The sequence below is a fragment of the Rhea americana genome, unplaced genomic scaffold (genome assembly GCF_003343005.1).
Source record: "Rhea americana isolate MKP2758 unplaced genomic scaffold, rheAme1 scaffold_191, whole genome shotgun sequence".
Lineage (NCBI taxonomy): Eukaryota > Metazoa > Chordata > Aves > Rheiformes > Rheidae > Rhea > Rhea americana.
The window spans coordinates 27716-51523 of NW_028186050.1; the positions used below are offsets into that span (position 1 = coordinate 27716).

The 23808-nt window shown below is 37.7% G+C and overlaps 2 protein-coding genes across 4 annotated transcripts in view; both read right to left on the reverse strand.

Moving 5' to 3' along the window:
- The window catches only part of DGCR8 (DGCR8 microprocessor complex subunit), a 21820-nt gene extending 19544 nt beyond the window's left edge, over positions 1-2276 (reverse strand). Inside the window, exon 1 of one of the 2 annotated variants that reach the window (XM_085302686.1) lies at positions 2138-2276. The gene's annotated coding sequence lies outside the window, so the exon portion shown is untranslated. Of the gene's footprint in view, positions 1-1666; positions 1966-2137 lie in introns of those variants that run through there. The other variant, XM_085302687.1, reaches the window with a different exon arrangement.
- Positions 2277-14211: 11935 nt separating this feature from the next.
- TANGO2 (transport and golgi organization 2 homolog) overlaps positions 14212-23808 on the reverse strand; it is a 41522-nt gene continuing 31925 nt past the window's right edge. For both annotated transcript variants that reach the window (XM_085302690.1, XM_085302691.1), the window contains exons 7-9: positions 21431-21584; positions 18548-18652; positions 14212-16398 (exon numbers count right to left, since the gene is read on the reverse strand). In XM_085302690.1, the coding sequence (XP_085158816.1) occupies positions 16278-16398; positions 18548-18652; positions 21431-21584 (380 nt within the window). In that variant the 3' untranslated portion in view covers positions 14212-16277. The remainder of the gene's footprint in view (positions 16399-18547; positions 18653-21430; positions 21585-23808) is intronic.

Here is a 23808-nt window from a genome sequence, read left to right on the forward strand (position 1 = left end):
AAAAAAAAAAAAAAAAAAAAAAACTCGCACACACAAAGGAGTATCTCTTTATCTCTTTTGAAAAAGAGAAAAACATAACCTTAGAATCTTTAACTGGTACTACCTAAACTCAAAGAGAAACTCCCTTTCTAGAACAGCATTCCAGCAACCTTTTAAGCAAGTTCAATGAAGAACCAACTTTCACCATGACTACCTGTAGCTGCGATTAGGAACAAGGAACAACGTATCACAGATCCCRTCTTTGGAAAAAACGTCTTTCAAAAAGAATCTGGCATCTTTGCCAGAAACTGCTAACTTCCCATTTGGTGGAACACAAAAGGAAGAGCGTCTCTAAGCAAACCCTCCTTACTTGCTATCCAAATATAAAGTCCTCTCCCTCATCCTCTGGCTCCAAAGGGCAACTCTGCAGAACAAAATTTAAGATGCATTGATTGTGCTTAAAAATCCACTTAACTCTAACCCCTGTCAAAATAATTCTCATTCACAATCATCTACCTTCTCGTCATCCTCCACGCCTGTTTTACGTTCTTCAGACACACAGTGTTAAGAATAAGTTTACTTTTACTAAGTTTGAAGTGTTAGAATAAAAAACAAACAAACAAAAAGGAGACTGAATTGTTTATTTCCATAAAAAACAGAACAGGAATTTCCAAATGAAAACATCCTGTAAGTTGCTACTACATACAGGAACTCACTTCTCTCCCTATTATCAGCTTTAGCACGGGAAGATTCTGAAAGAAGCACCATTTCGTGGAAGTCATCGATGCTCTGCAATTCAGAGTCTAGAAAGGACAAAATGCATGCTTCCATTCACCTAACAACTGGATTCTTACTTGTAAAGAAAAGCAACAGACATGAGCTCTCTTGCTCCACCAAAAAGCAAAGCAATCCTAGCAATCAAAAAAAAAAAAAAAAAAAAAACACACACACAAACAACTAGCAAGCTGATTTCTCATTCAGAATTAAGAGTCCTTAAGTTACCTAAGCAGAAGAAAAATATTCATGAAACTAAAGTTAAAGAACCAACTCCAAGGTCTCTAACTAATGGAGTAAACAAAAGGAATGGGCTCACACAACAAGCTCTCAATTCCACCTTAAGAGGGAAAGYATTAACTGTCTTTTAGATTATTTTAGGTCTACTTTCACAGCAAGTAAAAAGATGCTACAGATAAATCTAGCGTTAATGGAATACCCTTTACATTGAGAACTAGGTGCAGGAGATATAGCTGGCAGATTCAGAATTTTATTTGGAAAGGAATATAATCAAGTGAGAGTAACACCCCTCTTCTCCCGTCCACCATTAAAAAAAGAAAAAACGAGGCGGGAGTTGAAGAAAAATTCCCTTTGGAAACATCAAAAAAGGATCACTAAAGAAGACAGAAGCAGAGATCTGAGAATCTGCAGTAAAAGCCTCCTTACTCTGAAAACATCAAAAGAAAACCCTCTTTCATTAATCCATGCCAAGGACAAAGAGGTGCAAAGGAGAGACCTTTATTTTTCCAGGGAAAAAGAAGAAGAAAGTTTAGGTACCTACGTCATTCCAGAGACTGAATCAGGTAATTTAGAGGAACACATCCTGTGCTTCACCGTGAATAAAAGGGGCACGTGAAGAAGAACCCTGAGGGCTAGGAGACACCCAACTCGCCCGTCACCACCCCCAACGTACCAGAAGGGCCAAGAGAGAGGAGGGCGGGAGGGCACGCACGCGGCAGGGAAGGAGGGCTGCGTTTTCTTCACAACTTTGCACGGCAGCAGAGAGTCTCTTCAGCCCTGCGGGCTCTCCCTCCCCTGGGTAAAGGGGGAGAAAAGCTCCCGCCACCCCCGCCCCGCACCCTCACGCTACGCGGTATAAAATCATGCCAGGGTTAACGCGGGGGGGGGGTATAAAGCTACGGCGTTTCCTTTGCTCCTACGGCGCCGAGCGCAGCTCCAAGGAGGCGGCAGAAAAAGAAAGAGCGAGGGGCGACGCTGCCGCCAGGGAGGSGGCGGGGGAGAGAGGCGGGCGCGGCGGCTCGCGGCCCGCAGGAGGGGCCCGCGGGGACGCAGGGGTTACTGCCCGCGCCGCGGCGATTGGGCCGCGCAGGCCCCGCTCGTGCACGCCCTCCGCCGCGCTGCAGCCCGCCGGGCCAGCACCCACCTGGGCCATTCCCGGGGTCCCCGCCGCTCCTCCTGCCCGGGCGTGAGGATGGCGGTGGGGGAAGCGCTGCCGCGGCCGCTTCACGGAAACCGCCCCCCACTCTGTGCCGCCGACGCCATCTTTAAACGCCTGCTCCGAGCAGCTCCGGTCCCCGCGGGCGGGACTCGCCCCTTGCCAAGCCAATTGCGTTGCACCTCTCGGCTGTCACGAATTTGAACTCTCGATAACTATTGGTTTCTTCCCACGCATGTTAGCCTGCCCTGCCAATAGAGGCACGAGCGGCGTATACCCCCCCCACGGTGCCTGGCCAGTCAGAGGCAGCGGGGGGCGGGACGGAGGCGGTGGTCCGTGTGGCGGGAGGGCGCGTCCGCGGCGGCGGGCGGCCATGACGCGGCAGAGCTCGGGCCGCCGCGCGCTCTTTGTCTGGGGCCGCGGCGGCGGCAGCAGGGCCCCGAGCCGGTCACAACGCCGCTGCGTTGGTGCGGGAAGCGGGGCGAGGGGAGGACAGAGGCGGCGCCGCCCCGGCGGCAGCGTGAGCGGCCGGGCGCGGCCCTGAGGCGCGGGGCCGGGCCGGGCTTCCGCGCACCGGGCCAGGATGAAGGAGCCCGAAGCCGCTCTCGGCCCACGCCCGCCCGCCGTTTGCAGGGGCGCGGCACGAAGGAAGAGTTGTACCGTGTGCTCTCCGCTCCTCCCCCCGCCCCTTTTCCATTTATAAAGCCCCTAGGGGACTCGTCCATCGCAGCACTCTCRCCTCATTTACCCATTATCATTATCGGGATAATACATCTGCACAGCTGAATGACTAATGCAACTTAATGCTTTTTGCCCTCTTCCTGTGTGCCCATCTGCTCTTGTTTTAAACACAYAAACTAGATCAGAAATAAGGTTTGGGGGAAGAGTTAATGCCTTTTATCAGGCCTGATGGAAGCACCATGCACACACAAACCTTGTCACTGGTTTCCCCCCCCCACAGCAGTGTGTCCTCAGCTGGTTTAAGGAAGAGACGCTGCTTCCTACAAACGGTGCTTTAGGTACAGCACTGCCACTTCAAACCTGATCTYAAAGAGACCAAGTCAAAGCAGGACTGTGTTTCATGCCATAGGTACCAAGTACTTAACTATAATCATATGTTAGGGCTATTGTTTTCAGGCACAGCTGCTAAACAATTGCACTCAAATATCATGCACATATTCTATGTCAAGTTATATGTACAGATGAATGTGTATGATATGTACAAATGAATATTTGCTGCTCTAATTCGAGTATAATTTGACAGTGAATTTTCTTTCTCCATTCCACTCCCCCACCCCCAAAATCTCAAAAATACAAAACTAAAGTAACTTTATACTGATACTTTTGTTTTTCCTATGATGTTGATTTTGAATCAGTAGAATCAATGATGAAAGAGGCAACCTGGTAATTTAAGTGTATCAAAATAATGCATCAACAGCTTAATCACTTACAGTATGATAGCATTCACTATTACAGTTTTCGTTTCATTTCCAAAAGCAATTTCAGGACCCCCATGATAACGAGGGAATATAGTCACCTGATGGCTTTGAGGTCCCTAAATATCTTTTAATTCATCATTACAGGCTTCTGCACTCAAGACAGTATTTTAGAGTGTTTTTTAAAATGATGACCACTTTTATTAGAACTACTTCAGAATGCATATTTAAGAAATACTTGTAGCTTGCAAAACAGCCATTTACATTGAGTTTCACCCTTCAAAGCATAAGTCATTAATACATAATTTGTGCTAACATGTTGACATTTGCTGTAAACTGTGCACATCAAGTCACCTTAAATTGCTAACATTGTGACAGAAAACAAGAGGATTGTCCCTTTCAAATAATATAAGGATATGCAAGTATCATTACTCATTTACATCTGACTTATGTAACTTATATACTACTTCAGTGCAAATTTCAGTTGTAACATGTTATCTTCTGCCASGTACAGTATTTTTTCCACATGCACAAACTGCAACATTTGAGTTAGGATCAGATTTTCATGTAGAGATACAAGATATTAAAATGCATGTAGTGCTTCAGAAGCAGTTAGTTTTTCATTTTGCATCAGTTTTCAGATAATCATAATATTATGACTTAATGCAATGATGCAACAGCTGTATGTTGTACAGCTGACAACATACAACAAAATGTATTTCTAACCTTTTATAAGCAAAATTGTTTAAAAAACAATCCAGTACTAAAACAATGGTTTCAGCAAAATAATAAAATTAAAATGGTTAAGTCTTTAACTCAGAAGGCCTGTATGACTTACTATCTCAAACCAGTTTGAGAAAGCTAAAATAGTGTTCTATGCAAGTAAGTAAAGCTACTTTAAAAGAGGACCGCTTTCTGCGAACACTAGTCCAATACCTCAAAAAGGCAAAGAGGGAGGAAATCCAATACATTTAGAAATAAYTTAAGTTGGTCATCTGTACAAAAATCTACCTACAGCCCACATATTGCTATAAGCGCAAAACTTCAATAGTTAGTGCAGCTACAATTAAAACAGTACATCTTTTGCTAGGTTACTCATGCATGCTGAAGTTTTCCAGCCTCAGTTATCAGCAGATCAAAAAGCAACTGAAATAGGTTGCATCTCTGGGATGACCAAATTGAAATACCTTAGGGAGATTTCAGTCTTGTTCTCACTGGAAAACCACATTAGAATATAGATTAAGGAACACAAACATGAATAGTAACTAGGCACAGATTAATGAGAGACTAAATAACTTAAGACCCCTTCTCCATTCCTCCCCCCCTTCCCCCTGTAGGTAGGGCCAACTGATGTGGAGCACACTCCATCTCCCAAATCAGAGACTAAGCTTGTCTTGTATAGGCAGCTTTTAGTATGAAGTCTTAAACATGAACTGGAGTATTGCCAACCTTGCCCTGCTGCATCTGTTCAACAGAGGAAATCGTAGAGAATTAAATCTATTTTGCCACATCTGACAAGTAGTAAATTCACCTGAAAATTTTTATTCTCTGGACTTCTAACAAGGCTTCTCTCAAACACATGCACAAAAAAAACCTCTATCTTACATTCATTTTGGAATTAATTGTGGGGGGGGGCTCCACCTGAATAGGGCAGCTTGCACAGTCAGAATCCATAATAGTATCAGGAATTATCATCAGCAAAAACCAGCTCCAAAGAACAAGGACATTTTCATATACAAGACAGAGGAAGGTTGGTATCTTACACACAAAACAAAGCAAGTCCACAAGGAAAAGTAACTAGATTTCCTAATAAAGTTGACTGACTGCATTCAACAGAATGAAGATTAGGTGGAGCCAGTGTCTTTTGCATATTGCTAGCAACAACGTCAGTAAATGCAGTTCATGCTGTGCTGTTCCAAAAGTGAAGTATACTGGAAGAAAAATTTTGCTCATCCTGCAATCTTTTTTTGCAAAGCAATTATTTTACCACAATATATTTAATTTCTTAAAGTTGTGAAATATATACAAATTAATAACCTATCCTTCCAGACACTTTACTAAACAAGGCATAAAATGTATGTAAAAGGTATGAAACAGATGTGCATGTATTTCACAATATATCTTTTTAACCTCATGGAAGCTATAATGACCAGATTAACTATAATGACCAGTCACTCTGCAGTGTGCCAATTKGCACTCAAAGATCTGGATGTACATAAACAAAACTGCTCCATAGTAATGTTATTAGAGCAGACAATTTTTTAATCTAAGTGCTCTTTAGGCAGTTTGTTATATTCAGCACTTGCATTTCAGCCATCCTGGACAGCAAGGGAGAGAAGGTGATTCTAGCCTAACTATAGGCTAATTACAGACTTCTGTAGCTCCACAAAAATTAACCTTTGAACTTCAGCAGAGAAATGGTTCTGCAGAGACTGTTTCCAGTACRCCCAGGTGCCAGGGAGAGGCACATCAAGGCCCAGAGCGGAAATGACTGACTTTTCTGTGCATCAAAGGAGCACTCCAGATAAAGCTATGTAAAAAGGAACTCTGAGATAGCTCTCAAGCATAGAAAATTAAGTAAAATACAATTAATACAATCCACACACCAAAAAAATTCATGGGAAAGTTACATACGTAGGAATGTAAGAAGTGTTGAAATTTTTGTTATGTTTAATTGTATTAAGGGCATAATTCAAACTACATCAGCATCCAACAAGATCCTTTCCACAAAGTTCAGTGAGATTTCTCAGGCTCCAAGGATGAGTCTGAGGAATTCATGTGCCACAGAGGCATCTCAGGTAACACATATGACTTCACTTAATTCGGATGTGGTGTGAATTCTGTGCACATTAAATTAAAATGCCCAGCTCCCTAAGGAAACATTATAATACAGAATTTATTCACAACTCCTCAAAAGGTTCATGACATTCTACTTCAGGCATCTAATATAGTTTGCCCATAAAGGAGAGAAGCAGGTTCTTAAGTGTTCAGAGAGTCAGATAAGACTTCCCATTGATTATATTAAGAAAGGTTAGATTCCCCACATAGATACTGAAGTTAAATGCTTACAGTTAAAGCATATGATAAGCACTGATAAGTAAGGCTGAGATTTTCTCCCAGTTTTGAGATGCAGTAAGTCTCATTCACCAGAGAATGATAAATCCATAGAAGTTTTAAATGGAGACAGCAGGTGTTAGAAAAATAGGCACTGTCATTACACACTAAGGCAAAATTAGCCAAAACAATTTGAATGGGAAGAAAGGAAGCTTAAATCTGTTCACATTAAATTAAGTCTTGTCCAAAATATTTATGGCTTTTTTATTTTTAAACCAAAGTCTGCTCTCCTCATCTAACCTGTCAGTAATCACGCAACAGCCAAAGATGTCAAGGGAACTCCATGAGTAAGCTCAGATCAGTCTTCTAATATCAAGGGGGAGGTTGACTGTTAAAGATGATCAAAGCAGACACATCCTTTGGTTCTATGCTGCTGGGGAATTCTTTGCACTCTGTCTTGCACTTTGGCATCTATGCAGATTTAAGGCAAATTAAATTGTGTTGTTATGAACCTGTGTTGTCTAGAGATGCGTATCTAACCTCTAATCTTTGCATTGTAGAAGATTTAACTGACTGGTTAAAGGTTCAGATTTATATATACACACACRTGTGTATTTTAAAAAAACATTACTAAGGTGAGACATGATGACTAGGAGGTCAAATAAAAAATAGTTCCTCCCTCTGACAACCCACAAGTTGTATCCTAATTCAAATTAATATTAATGACCTCCAGAATTTCTTCCCACATAAACTGCTTTAATGATTACATTCCAAGCTATCTGTATATGGAATGTCCTTGTGGTAAATGCACCTGGGTGCAATACAGGTCTGAATTCCTGTCTGCTATACAGTTTAAGTGACCTTGGGCAARTCACTGTAGTTATCAACTCAGCTATCACTTTAGCAGAAAATTTGCAAGGTGGATGCAGCTGCTGTGAGAACATGAGACTTGTACAATGACAAGACAAAAAATGGCAGATGAAACTCAGTGATCATGACTTATTTCTTCTCTTAAAAACTCTAAATCACATTGGTACCTCTACAGCTGAGTTGATCTTGATTCACTTCTTGGGAAATACTCAGATCTCAAGAGCCTTCTCAGTCCTGCAAACCTTCATACCAAAACTAGATTGCAGAAGTCACTGCTAAGTAGCAATCTCTGCAATTGGACCTGGGTTGGCACTGTTGTACAGAGACTGCAGCTGCCCTTGCTTATTCTTGATTTATAGAACTTACTAGGGCTGAAAATCCTGCATTTTTAAATACATTAACTTTATGTATAAGAATAAGAAAGAAGAACTTAAATGATAACTATTTGGGTCAGGATACAAGTTTTAATACTTTGCTTTCTATATGCCCTTCCATCCAAATAGATCAAAGTACTTTTCTGGAGTGGATAGTATTCATCTGCCATTTATACAGACAAACTTAAGCATAAAGGAAAACAATCTTCTGAGCTAGTCACAAGCCTGCTTTCACTTCATRCATCTCTGTGATATGCTTCTGTTCAGTTATTAAGCTTACTAGTTTTCAAGAGCTATAGCAGTCTTCCATTGACAACCAATTTAGGTATTTCAGTTTCTCCTAAACTTCTCCAATCACCGACCTCTGTTGGCTCTCAATTTTTCTTGCAAGCCATTACATACTATGACATTTTAAATCCAAGCCTGCATGGTAACAAGCATTGTTTGTTATTCCACAGAATTGCTGTGAACTACAGCTAAGAAACCCGCTGTTCCAAGGCTTAAGCTTAGTCTAATGGTGCTCACACTCACATGTGACTCAGAAGCATAATCCATGTGCAGTTGGACTTAGGTAAGCAAAACTGTCAGGACCTTACTGCTATTTTAAGATTGCTTTGCCAGTCTAACACACATAGTATACCAAGAAAGTACTCAGGCTGGGCTCGCACAATGTATTACTGAAGAGAAAGTTTGCAACTGCCATAGCATAAGGATATATGCACAACATGTCATAAATGCTGCACCTACAGGTAGCACCAGCCAACATGTGCAGGTTTGAAAAGCAGAATAGTTGGGGTCAAGCACCTCATGTCCACACTACATAAATTTCAGGCAGTTTTGCTTCAGACTAAACCTGGCCTGGTCCCATAGCCTGAATGCACATTACCAGTTGGCGTGCATTCCTGACACACCTCTTCCAGTTTAGTTTCATCCAAAAGCAATCTATTCCCTGCGATCTGAAATAGCTCTGCAATGTGAATCAAAGCACAGTAAGTAAGYGACTTCGGTAGTCCCTTAGTAGTACATTATTAATCCAAACTAAAACACTAATGTAGACCCATCTGTAGAAAAGTCCCATTATGCATGCAAAGGTGCAAACAGGGCTGGGACAAGCTGCAGATGGAAGCAGGATTATAGTCAGGCTTTCCTCTGTTCCCTCTGCAAAATTTTAATCCCATCCCATCCTAACATAACTGCAGAATCAGCATTCACAAAAATGAAGTAGAAGACACTTTAAGAACAATACTAACAGTAATCAGCATACATGTAGATTTCTCAGACTGAGTTAAAAAAACAGACATGCTGAAGAATTTTTCAGTGGACCTAAGCACTCAGCATCTCTGGGCAGCAGAGGGTRTCGCAAGCAAGAACTGTGCCCTACGTATTCTTACCTCTCAAGTATTTGCTGATCCTAGRAAAAAAAAAGTCTCAAGTATTTAAAAGTTCACTTACTATCCCAGAAATATGTCTGCTCTGAAGAGCATGTACAAGTCATCTAAGAGACTGAAGTCAAATGTTACAGCAATACAAGAAGTTCTGTAATCATTGACAGGACAGTTAATTACTCTCTATGGGAGCCATTCAAACGAGATGTAACAAATATCAGATGAATAAATATATTTGATTAACACCTTGGCTCTATAGTTATTTTTAATGTCCATTTACAGTAAGAGCTAGCAGGGAGGAAAAAAAATACTTCTCATTCACATTTTTCTTGGAAGACCACACACTTCGAGGCAAAAACCTCAGTTACTGAATACAAATTATAAGCTTGTACCATGAGAAGTGTCACAATTGGCTCAATATTCTCCAGTTTATGACTTAATTAATGTTAATTAACATTTGAAAAGTGATGTGRTTTCCTTCAAACAGAAGCAATGTGTTTACACAACCTGGTAAGTTACTGGCCAAGGCTGGTGTTCTGCCTGTAACAGCTAGGCACGTCAGGTGTTACCAGCGAAAAACACTTCCTCAGTCACTAGAGACAAGCTTGTAAAACACTTAATTGCATTAATAGGCACTGCCTTTTTCAAAGGCCACTAGAATAACAAGCTTATAAAATACAGTTTCATAAGCCCAGTTCAAACTCAGAACATGTTACTGAGAATATTTAAGCACATACTATCAAAAATATGCTGAAGTCGCATTAATGCAGGGCAAGTTGAATGAGGACAAAGAATGCTTCTAAGTGTTCATTTAAAAGCTGGCTTATGCATATTTTTAAATTCTTTTTTAAGTCACTATTACATAATTGCAATTGCACAGACCAAATACACAGCAGTATCATTAGACCCCTGAAATACAGCTCTATATTTCATATTTATTTTATGAGATAACATGTATCCTACATAAATTACTTCCACAATAGTTATTTCTACGCTATTCAAAATAATTTAATAAAGTCCAGATCCCATGCCCATTAAATCATTTCAGCTGTAGCAGAAGTTACCTCTGCAGGGGTTTTTGGGGTGGGGAGTGTTATTGAAGGAATACATCACTGTGTCATTTCCAGATCAAAGTCTTTAGGAGAGAAACCAGGGCTTCATCTGCATTTTTATTATGTTTTAACAAAAAATTAAATATTTAAAGTTTCATCAGCAAAACTTTCAATAAGTAGTATTGTGATAACTCAGGTCAATATTTAATAAATATGCAAAGAAAATACAACAAAACTATCTGAAAATGAAATACATACGCTGAATAAACAGTGTAATTTTATCAAAGACATACAGATTATGGTTATTCTTTTCCACTTACCTTTTAAATTTAATGCCTTAATTGAAGTCAGTATCAAGGATTCTTCCACACTGCAGTCCTACTTGATTATTTTACATTGATTTCCATACCTTGCGTTCCAACCCTTTAAAATACACACTCCAGCTATACATTACAGAATTCTTACCTATAGTGACTTTGATACATTTGAATGCAAAATGTTAGAACAGATAACCCATTYTAAAGATGAATCTAAATTTGCCAATTTTCTTACAGATACAAAAATTATAATAGTCRAATCAAGCCACACACTTCATGTTTAGAATAAAAACCTCAGTAAAGTATCAATAAGCATTCCTGATGTTGCCCAGACATCTTAGAGCCATACTACCCATCTTTGTCCACTTGTAAAATAGCCACTTTTCCACTCAAGCTTTTATAGATCTTCAGAGTATCTTTCAACGTAACAGATTTTTTTCATTATATTTGTTCTCTGCTAAATTAAGTATAGCCTTCTTTCCCAGTTTAYTTCTCCAACTACTGATCCGTTTTTAGTTTGCATTTGTTTTGCTCCATTTATTTCTGGTGCATAGACACCAATAATTTTATGTGAATCAGTAAATAGCTTGCTTTTTTACTCTTTCCTATAGCCTATGACCATCTTAAATAGGTTCTAATTCTTGCCTAGTCTACAGTCTACTTGATATCAAAGCTTGCATTAAACAATTTTCCTCCCTTATGCATAATCTTTAGTGCTATATTCARTTCTTACCTATTATTTTAAAAGATAGGGTAGATTTGAGTACTTTAATGTGGTAACTGCTTTTTCACTCAGATACAGCTCTTGATGCAAAATGTTCTAGAGATAGTAGCTTAATATATTTGGAGTGAGCTATATTCAACATTTGCTTCACTCTGCTCATCTTAACCTAAATTTCACAGCATGAGTCACACTGATGGGTTTTACAACTCAGTTAATTATATTGCTTTTACAGTTGATTACAAAATAGATTCTATTTTCACCAAGTCAAGAGCATTTCCTAAGTTCTCAAAGAAAAAGAATCAGAACACCATGTTCTGTTACATGAATCTGGRTGATATATAACTAATTCCTAGTAGTTAACATTCCACATAAATAAGGAATGTTTGTTAAGCCATAAATGCAAATTAGTCAGATTCTTTAGGCTAAATGTGAAGTGTAAGATGCTTTGTCTTATTATTGCTTTGTATTTCAAGGATTCATTTTGAAGTGACATTTCCTTATGATAACACAAAAACAATATTCAAAGTCATTTTTAGCATTTTGTCTCAATATTCAGTTAGGCATATTTGACTTTTARTAATAAATATCAGCTAAATCCTGATCATACTAGAAAGTCTGAAAGACTAGTTCATTCTCTAGACTAAGCTTTTCTTTCAGCAAAAATACTGAAAATAGTTAGCGAGGCAGGACAACTCAGCAACAAATTTCCAAGTATGCAGAACAATAAAGTAGTCTCAGCTTAGTGTAACAAGAAAGTCTCAAGTCTGCCTAAGATTCCGAGTTTTCCCCCACAGTGAACTTGGTTTCTTTCCCTTTGAAAGCATTTTGCTTTCCACTAAAGCAGCACTGCTTTTGCTCTTTCACATTATTTGCTGAATCTGTGCTGCAATTATTTCTGCTTTCTTGTGATCTTGAACACCTCAAAGGACTTTTAACATATTTTATCATTAAGCTCATTTTTAAAGGCCCTCAGTTATTATCCTCTGTTTGCCACAAACATTTCTYGATGCAAACCCCTAATTTCAAGACTAGTAAGCCAGAGCAAATATTTCTTTCTGCATAGTGAAGAATTAGCTGTGACAACTTCTGAGGTCTATTCATTAATAACCTCTTTTTTTTTGGTGAGGGGGGGGATGCAAGGGGGAGGAGGTTTGCAGAGTTCCTCCTGTAGTTGAGTTGCCACTTTAACATTGCATGCTGGACAACTCCAGTGGCTGGTCTTCCCCAAGTAACTGTCAGTTTGAGAAGGATGCTGTGTAAAGCATTAAAACACACACCCTCCATCATTCTGCAAGCAAGAATATAACAGCTCCTCTTCTTTTAATACCTGGACGTGCCAAGCTTTTCAATTTTGAAGGATCCACCTCCAGTTGGCAAAGGCAGCAGATTCTTGAGTACCTTGAGGTCATGGCAGGAGAGGGATGTTTGAGACATTGTTTCAGACACTGGCTGTTTGAGAACTTGTTTTCTACCTGCTTGGAACAGRTCCAGTCAGAGGCAGTGACAATAGAGGACAGTTGCCTGTGGACGGGGAGATGGTGGGYGCACTCCAACAGAAGTTGGAGACAATTTCAAAGGATTGATCACTATGACTCTTAGTCTGGGAACATTCCAGTCAGCACATTAACCAATCTGAAAAACAAAGCAAGACGCCCAAAGCCCCAGATACCAATCTTAAAAAGAAATATTTACTCATTTCTTACCTCAATTCACAATGGAGAATAAGTATAGGAAGAAAACAGTGAAGTTAAAGACAAACATGGGAAAAATATAGCACTCAAAGAAACTCAAAAAATAAATATCGAAAGCTGAAGTCATTGCAAAGCTTCATTTCTAGTGTCATGATCAGAAGGATTTTACTTCATCTCATTGCTCAAAGGCACATTAAGATCCATATTTGCACAAATGTACAATTTATTACTGTAACAAAAATTGGTCAGAATGACTTTATTCCAGTTCTAGCTTCAACACTCCTGTAAACAATTATGAAATAACTAAGTTGAATGGCTACAAATTTTAGAACCCCTATTACCATTTTTGCAGAAAAAAGTGAGTTAGAAAAGCTACTGCAAATTTAAAATTTTGAAAGCGTATTCTATATAAGCAAACCTAAAATGTCATACAGTAATTTCCTTTATAGTTTTAAAGTTGATATAAGATTTCCATTTATTTTTAAAAATACCTTTAAAAAAATAAAATACTTCCCTTAATGTTATCTACAATTGACTTTTTCCAGTGGATTCATTGCAACTATAATTATCACAGAAAATACCAGCTTATGCACTTTTAAAATATCTGATCATTTCTATGGGAAAGCACAACTTGCTGTTATCTACATGGCAGCCCTTGCTCTGTTCCCACTAAAGCCAATAGCAAAACTCTCATAAGTTTCAAAAAAATAGTTCACTTTATTAAGTGATACTTACAATACTATAGTCTGACATAATAAGAGAACATTAGAGGTTTGGGCTCTTTAGATTTTGTTTGTTCTAGCAGGGGAAAAAACAAAGCCTAGATTTTGAATTTTAAGCACACAAAGTTACACTAGAATCAGCTATTTTTACATCTAAGTTCTAACTTGCTTCTCTTTTGCCTATAAAGATGAGGGATAAATATTGATCATTATAGGGCTACTGAAAAACTAAGGTTTATAAATGGTTTCAGAGTAAAGGAATTTTATTTGTCACTTAGGAAATATGCTTAAGTATGTTTTGTTCTAATGTACAGTGGTATTTTATTAAGATACAAAAAAGGTTGATATGCAAACTGAGCAAATTAAAGCTGAGTTTTATTTTTAAATATGCGCTTGTCAAACTCAAATGTAAGACAGCAATAGCTATTTCTTCGCAATTCAAATTAATAGGTTTTTTATTTATACAAGTATACAGTGTAAATGGTCAAAAAAGACTATTTCCTACAGCTCAGGAAGTGAGCATCCAGGTGACTTAGTTTTAAACCAAGCACATCCCCAACAAGACACAAACATAATGAAGTTTGTATTTAACAGCATCTCATAACCTAGGTGTTCAAGAAGTCATTTATACAGTCCTGTATCAAGAAAGTATTTAAGAGCCTGTGACTAGACATGGAATTAGCTCTAATATCTAGAAATTATTTCAAGATGCAAAAGAAATCACTGAATGAATAGTGCTTTGGTATCTCCTGGCAATTAAAAGCCTGGAAATGGCCTTTCACAGTACTCCCTTACTTCAGTGAGAAGTTTAATTTACCTCTTCCCTCATTACACAGACACACACACACAGAGGTAAGAAGGCTGGAATACAGACTTGAATACATAAAGGTGCACAACTTTGTAGATTGTATCAGAAATGCTGCTACTTTGTAATCATTTCTTCATAATCATAGAATTATAGAAAAATACATTCAGCAAGTAGGAGAAAAAACACTGTGATCCATTACCAATTTAAGATGTAGCACTCAAAATAATTCAAAGTGGGACAGCAGCAAAACAACTTAGGGCAAGATATCATCGTATTAGTTATAGTCTATCACCTACAACTAGCACTAAATAAGTGGAAAGAGCACACATTTAAATAGCTTTATAATTCAGTTGTTTGAATATAGTGCATCTTAATATCCAATTTTTCAGCAATAATGTCACTTTACAACAAGTATCTATTTTACTAAAAAATGAGCAGTCACTCCAGCTTTTGACATATTATACCAATAAAGAAATAAAGCTAAAGTTGCACACTTACGGAAAAGCCTGATAAATGTAAACTTCACATTCAGTTTCTCTTTGCAAATAGATATCTAGTCCTTATCTGCCAGCTGGGGAAGAAAAAAGAAAACTAATATTGCTAGCTAGACTTCCAAAAAATAAGATGTCACAATATAGACCATTTTATACCCTTCAAAAATAAACTAATCTACTTCTATGATTTTTTAGTTCTACTGAATAAAACTGAATAGACACTGAACTGCAATTTCATATCTACTCTCAAGTCAAGTTTTAGAAAAAAGATGTATGGCTGAACTATTTATAGGAAAAACAAACTAAGTATCTTTCCCTCCCTCAAGGCAGAGCACTGTACCATGGCATAGCCAAAAAGCTTGTGTTATTAAAACATTTAATGCTGCAGAGATAACATACATTCATTTACTGCACATAGGCATTAGCTKTACAATCATAAAGTTTTATGCTGAAGAGAAAGCAAAATTTTGTAAAACCTTCAGATAGAACAATAAAAGGAGCAAATGTATTTCCCCTCCTCTGAACTGGAGAGCATTTAAGATTCCCTTTAAAACAATTTTAAGGAAAAACAGTAACTTCTGTCTTGGGCAAAGATGATGGCCTTGCCTCGGAGGCAGAGTGATAGAATAGATAGCCTCATGGTCCTGACCCTATTTTCCATGACTTCTCAACACTGGTTCAAGGCATCATATTATACTGTTGTTTCGGTACATGAAATAATTAGAAATGGCTATATAGAACTGTTCAGCTGGTTTCTTTTATCCTCTATGTGCAAAAGCAAAATCAGTAATTTTTAGACAGAACTACATTCTGAAACTTATCTTAACACAGATTCTCCAAGACGCTATATACACCTTCAGCTCCAGCTGAAGTCAAAAGAAATTAATAGTATGCAAGAATGTCACTGAATCAGACGTATCAATACTGATACTTTTCATTAGTACTTACGATTTTGAGCTAGGAAACTAAATCAAAAAGTCACACATTCAGAAGTATTTTTACATAAGTCATTATGCAGTATAAAAACAGTTTCCTTGGTTTTATGCAAAGTATTTGGGAACCTGATAGGGTGTGCTACTGGTMTAAAACTTTTGCTTTCCTTGCTATTTCTTGCTTCTGGAGCCTGGTATAAAACATTTACTGGAGTATAATGGCTTGTTCACTCATTGCTTTTATTAGAATCCAATCCAATGGAAAGTTGTTAAATTTGTAGTTTGAATTCATAGGTGCTTGTTTTCCACTGGTTGACATCTGCATTGATCATGTTGCGCTCTGTGAAAGTAACCTCTCCTTCTGAATCAATGAGAATGACTGTGTTAGTCCTGAAACAACATGAAGGTAAGAGGTTAAACCTTGTCTCTGTTACCCAGGTTCAGAAAGACCCCCAACACCACCCTGATGTTAATTCATTTTTCTCTTGACCACATCACTGCAGTAAGCAGGGTAAAAATCACCCAGGCAAGTTCAAACAGGCATTTTCAGTCTCCTGCTCTCTCCACTGCTCTGATTCTCTGTTGCACTTCAGGAAACCCAAATACAAAGCTGCAAGTTTACAAACAGTATGATTAAAAGGTTAATTTTTTGTTAGTGCCAAACATGCTCAAGTCATATGTAGCACGAAAGTAAGTTTTACCTGATGGTACACACATGCATGGTTATTTACATCAGAATTACTCCTTCATTTTTCCTTTCAGATGTGTGCTTAAATTTAAATATCATTAATTGTTATCCCAGGACACCAATGCAGTCACACAARAACTTTTCTCTTTAGGAACAGGTATTTCTAAACAGGAAATTGCTTTCATGAAAAGCAGATTCTACTCATACATCTGTACCACTTTGTCAGTGGATTTTCTACATGTAAGCGGCCATTTTTCTATGGACAATTCAGTATCCTGCCAGAAACGGACAAGTGGCAGGAAGTATGATCTTCCTACCATCCTGACTTGGTGGTCTAAGTCATTTCATGGTTCTTCACATATAAAAAAAAAAGAGCTCAATTTCCTAAGAATATTGTGATGCGTAATTAACAATCTCTATACACTAAACCATGTAGCTAATTGAAAATCAGCCTAAAAGCATGTGCATAAATTAAAACAGGAGGAAAGATTTGAAATATAATGTTAACGTACCAGTAGATCTTACTGATCTACTGAGTTACACAGAAGTAACCCTATTTCCTTTGTAATAAGTAGACTGCAACCTGTGAACCAAGCAGAGGGGATATGTTTTTTTTTTTTTTTTTTTTTTGAGTTTTAAGGCTTCAGTATACCAAAATTATTGTTTTTGCATACATTTTATGAAGATGCTCAATTTTTGCAATGCTTTTTGTCAGAATTCCAACTTAAAAATACTTATGGAAATGAGTGCTCTCTGCTTAACAATTTTCATCTATACAATGGGAATGCTATGATTGACTAGTACAACCACTGACAAAAATCATTAACAACCCTTTGAATTCCCTATAAGCAGCAACTGGTTGACCTATAATTTTGACCTGCTCAGGATTAAATGCAAGATTCACCTGTTATCATCATCAGTTGTAGCAAAACAGTCTGGACAGAAAGCAAGAGTATCTCAGAACAGCAGCACCAGTTAGGAGAAAATGAAAATACATGTTCTTTTGAACAAGAGTAATGGGTTTTTAATATATGAAAATAGCACCTAGCTATTAAAATGATGTGCCTAAATAGCCTCTAATATAGCTTGCTATGCAGGTGACACACTTCCATCTCTTCAGAAAGAAATCTCTTCTGCAACTGCTCAGATATAAAAGGTAACTAGGAAGACCTGGGGATTTTTGTTTTGTTAAAAACAAACTTTTGATGCTTTCTAAGTTTTGGTATGATCAAAGTTAGAGGGGGTCAGATCTGGTAGTATACTGTGGAATCAGGATTTCAGTTTGACAATATGCAAGTGATAGATGGAAGATCCTGGCATTCCTTCAAATCAGACAATTCAGAGATGACAAAGGTAGCTGACAAGCTGCCTGTGGAAATATGAAGTGCTCTTGTAGTTTACACAAAACATAACACTTGCAGCTTAAAGTTATTCAGTGTTGAAGATAAGAGAAAAGTGAAAGAAGAAAGGGAGGACAACATGGTTGGGGGGTTCTGTATGGCTTTCAGATAAACAAACATGAGTAAACAAGAAAACTAATTTCAAGAAAAAATAGCTAGAAGAAATGAAATGGTAAAAATCCTTTGTATTTTAGAATTGTATTATCTTGTCCTAGATAAACTGGGGTCATCATACTCCAAGAAAAACCATAATGCAGCTAATGTTAAACATTTTAAGCACAATTTAAGACACCACAATATCAAACAAGGAAACACTTTAGTAAATTATGCTTGATTAATATCTGAATAAGTTTAAAGCAGTCACTAGAGAGCTAAAATTTATGGCAGCATAATTTTGATGCCAGATAGGCTTTTATCCAGTACCGATCCATTTCTGACTATGAAGTTTTACCTTGTTCCATAGCCAGGACATCGAACACACACAGCTGCATATTTGTTCAACATAGGACGTATGTATTCCCTCCCTTGGTCTTCAATTGCAGGATCTGGTAATTGACTGTAAAAAAAGATTTATTTTTCCTACATTAACACATTCCCTGCTCATGTGCTAAGCTGTGTATTGACTGTATGATAAACATCAATGGTAAGACCAAAAAGGAGAAAAATGTCAGTTGAGACTGAAGTATGAAGAGAACCAGAAATAAAACCATTTGTCAGCTCTTTTCCACAGAGAATCTTTCAAGATCTGGAACTTTCATCTCACTGTAAGAAATTATATATATATATATATATATATATATATATATTTGGCAGGTTTTTCACCTTCGTTATTTCTTTTCTGTATTCTACCTCCCCAAAGGTCTTGAATAAAACTTTCATGATCAAGTAATCTGAGGCACATTATACAAGCAAGCATTCTTCTAGTTAGACTCCAGCTTTTTTTGTGTTGAACAAAGATCTCTTCTTTCTGCAAGCTTATTTATAATATCCGGAAGATACCTAGGACAGCCCATAACATTTTTTGACAGATATTCTTATCAAAGCTAGGAAGGTATTTAGAAATATAATCTACCATATACTAAAGTGTATCAAACTTCATTTGCTGTAATTAATTAGGTATCAGCACTCCACAGAAGAAATGCTAAGGTCACAGGGGTTACTGTGGGGTTGCAGCAATCTTACAGTGCTGACTTCCCGTTCAGATCACCAAAACATGGTGAAACTTCCTATTTCAGAAATAAAAGATTCTAATCACACAGTGCAATTTAGCTAACTAGAACTATAGCAAGTTCTTGGCTTTGATTTTAACCCCTTTCCATCTCCAAGAGATGGCCATGTTTCTGCCTTCTAGAACAGATCCAAATGAATCCATTTCCATTAAAAACAAATGGCCAAGTTCAGCAGCCTATAAACTGTATGGAAAATGCCAGGGAAGAGGGCAGGAATCAACTGATTGATTCAGCCCCACTTTTAGAGAGTCCCCTGATCAGAGRAGACCAATTTGACATACTGTAACCGACCTTTAAACTCAGCTATGTGGTGAAGACAACCTGTGGTTGCATGCCTGAGGGAGCAGCAAAGATAGGTGCAGTTTCAATGTGAACAGAGCAACTAAACTGTTCTCACTTTTTTATTAGGTGCATAGCTGGAACATATCACAATGTCATGGAGAAGGTATGTAGTGTGGGAGACTTCAGCCTGTGAGAACCACAAACCTCTGTCTCCTACTCTATCCTTGGTACCCTGTGTGTTCTATGCCCTTTCCAGCTTAATGGCCCAAAGCAGTTTTAATGAGACAGAAAAGAGCTGCAGCACTTCCCTAACRCTATAGTGAAAGGTAGGTCTGAAGCAGGACAGAGGGGCTAGGGGACAAAAATCTGTATCTAGCAGGARGAAAGGGAATTCTAAGAGCTAAAAAAAAATCATTGTACACACTTAATCCTTCATTATCCACAAAGTCACATAAAGTCACATGCAATAAAATTTTTAGAATGTTCACCAAGTTAGTGCATAAGAAGCACATTCAATATTTATTAGGAAAAGATCATTTGCTCCTGAAGTCTACAAAAAATTATAATAGCTGATTTTAGATTTAGCTTTAAAAACTGCTTTTTATAAGTAAATATTCCTATTTTATAGCAGTCAGGTGATTTTATATATGATCATACTGAATCACTGAACATTAAGGGAAGATTTGGACCATACTGTATCCCATATATATGTGTGTGTATATATATATATATTTAACTAATAAAGAGTACAATGTAACCAATTTTTTAAAAAGCATTTGTACTTTTGAATGGGTACTATTTAAAAAAAAGCAATTAAATTTGCTTAACAGGCTTGCCAATTACTACTCAATATTCAGATTCCTAAATTCTTACATAAATATTTTGTGGCATTTTTCAGAGCTTCAAACACAAGAATGTTGGCGTTAAATCAATTGGAAAAAAAGAATCTATGTACAAGAAACACCTCTGTTGCTTCTCTGATGGTAGGCACAATTATGAAAGTCCTATTGACTGCATACAGCATCACTTCTACCCAACTCTCCTGTTGGATAGGCCAAAGTCAGGCTARATATTAAAATAAGTGGACATTAAGCTCTGAGCACATCCCTTCCTTTAGACAGCACCTCTTCTACCCCATTCCATGCCTGGACATTTATGAGTTTAGGTTCACTGTGCAGCCAATGAGTGTAGAAACTTCACTTAGATATTCCAACTTAYCCTTTCGGAACTTCCTTGACCACAGAAACCTGAAGTTAAAGTGGAAATATTCCCTGATCACCTTTCCCCACTTAGTCTGAAATAATAATACTTTTGAGAAATGTAGCTGTTTCTCCTTTGAAAATAGTTTATTTTCTAACTCAGCATCTACCCAGAGCAGCAGTGTAGCTAGCAGTTACTAACAYAAACCTGCTCTTGTAAACAAGCATTTACTCTGTGTATAGTAAGAAACAACCTTCACCTGGAGTCAGGCTCCACTAACCTTGTGGCAAGCAACTTATCCATCCTTTGCCTTGCAAYCATTACTCTTACCATGAGAAGGGCAATCTTCAAGAAAAAAGGGCACAGAAATCAGTATACAGTTTATGATTACCAAGTCTGCAGCAGTGTCTGCTGTTTAAGAATCAGTATTGTTGAAATGCAGTTTCTGAAAAGAAAGTACTACCTTTGCCCTTCATTACCCAGCTTTAGTCAATTAGTGTAAGGCAAAATGTTTTTTGTTTTGTTTGTTTTCTTTCTTTTTTTTTTAAACTCAAATTAGTTGAAGTAGAAATTTGAATTAGTCACATTGCATTTTAAGTAAACTCTTGATATCATGTCCTTACGGCTCTTGATTATTCATCACAGTGAGGAGCTCCTGCACCAAGTCTTCTTTGGTAAGGTCTTGACTTCTCCTGATTACTTCTGAGAAAAGCTGCTTCCCATATTGAAGTTTCTTCCATGGTGTATCCAACAAAGAATTACTCAATCCATGTATTCCTATGCATTAGAAGAAAAGACTGATCTCTAGGGCAGATTAAAAGATGCAAATATACTACTTATTAAGCATTTTTCTGGACTAGAGAAAGTTTACATACATGTTATGCCAAGAAAATTCCTACGCAGTTTGAGGGGGTGAAAAATAAATGCTGTYTACAAGTCATTACTCATTCTATTGCCAAACTTCATTTTGCCTCAAGAGGTCTTTAACTATGTATCAAAAGGTAGTAAGTGATAAGTACAATCTCGACTTCCTTCAGTTAATTACAGCCTTCTACCCAGGAGTGTAACTTAATGAAATAACATAACAATTTCTCAACTGTATTGGATCATTACTTCCAAGAGTTTTATGAAGAGGGGGAAAAAACCCAACTCCCAATCCTCAACTTTAGAGTACTATTGCTCTTTTTTTTTTTTTWAACCACTGTTATTCATACAATATATGCCAGGGTGGGCAATCAGGTGAAGACAGCATTTTTTTAATCCAGAGCGCATGACTAATCAAAACATTAGGGCATTAAGTAACTTAAACAGAAAATAAYTTATAATCATAACAACATTGATTTTATTTCTGCAAAGTAACTCTGATCCTTCAAGCTTTACATGTCCCAAAGCAATACAGCAGTCTGTAATAAGGCAATTACATGGTAAGTTTTAGGTCTAAAAGCAATAGTAAAGTGTTTACAGACCAGTCCCCCCATGGACCACTTCTAGCTGTACACATCCTGAATAATTTTCAAGGGGAGGGGGGGGAAATCAATTTATTCAGAAAGGATGTTCTGGTGATTTAGTTTTCWGGTACATATTTCACAAATTTTAATGCAATCCAAATTATTCCCCAGCTAATCTTCCTATCAGTAGGTATGCTATAAAACATATGGCCCATTCCTAGACAAGAGACCAGAGCTTGTCCGCATCTCACATTAGGCTGTGCTTCAGCATTCCTCTGTGCTAATATCCAGTAGTTTTACAGTTTTATTCTAATCCATATTTAGAGTAATTAATTTTAGCCTCTATTCTGGTACATTATGAAAAAAGTACAGAATCATAAGTTTTTGCAGCCCAGTCTTTTCCAGCTTATATTAATGACACTTTTTCTGACTCATGTTATTCTTACGAAACACTACCAAGCAACATTCAATGACAACAATGAGTTTTTTCTTAATGGTGCCATGTATTTCCTRGCCATAATTGAAGAGAATAAGCACAGAGATTAACAAAATCTAGCTCTCCCTTAGGCAGCCATATACACAGAATTTTGCTGAAGCACAACAGAAATCAGCAGATACCTTTTATTTGTGATGTAGTTTCTCATTATCATATTAAAGTACTATTTTTCCACCTGTACAACACACAAGGACTTCATGCTCCAAGACTGAACAGGTTTATTCCTAAATCAATACCACCACACCACTTGTATAGAGGTTTTAAAAACTGCTACTAACATAGTGCTCTTCTGGACAGYAGTTTGATAGCTATGGCCAGAAGCAATTAAGGGAGGCATTGCACAACTTTTTTCTAAATCCTGATCCTTAATGTCTCCATTAATCTGCATCTCTGCTCCCTAAGAAAAGCATGCAAGAYTGTACTACAGAACCACTGTCCAATCCCATACAGTATGAAAGATAAAAGAATAAACAAGTGGCCAGAACTTTTTCTAAATGTCTAGATCAAAATTTAACAGCTGTTTCCAAGGATTTACATTATAATTGCTATCATAACTATTTTGCCTATTGGCAGTAACATTTTGACAGTTAACCTAAGCAAGAAAAATAAGCCATCATTAACACATCTTTCGTAGCAACTGTTGTCAAGTAGTTACACTACYCAGTGCCTGCGTATCCTAGCCCATCTAAAGGGGCTTTTCAGTGACGAATCCTGGAGTACTGCTTTACGCAGTCAGCTAGCAAAGAACTAGATTTTATATATTTTAAAACAATTCGCTYGATAAGACAGATAAAATAGCGCTTTTTCTTCCTTTTAAAACCAACTCTGCCTCTATGGAATCATGGTCTCTATGCCTTTAACTCTGCAGGGAAAGGAGAGTTAGGGTCAGCCCACAAACCTTTGACAAAGGAAGAMTTCTGCCCTTCAGTCATATTTCCTTAGGTAACAACCTACTAATTGCAACATAGGTATAATATGGAGCTAGTTTGTAGAAACTTTTCACAAACTAGTAATTCTTCAGTGAAATCAGTAAGTACTTGAATTTAAGAACATTTTA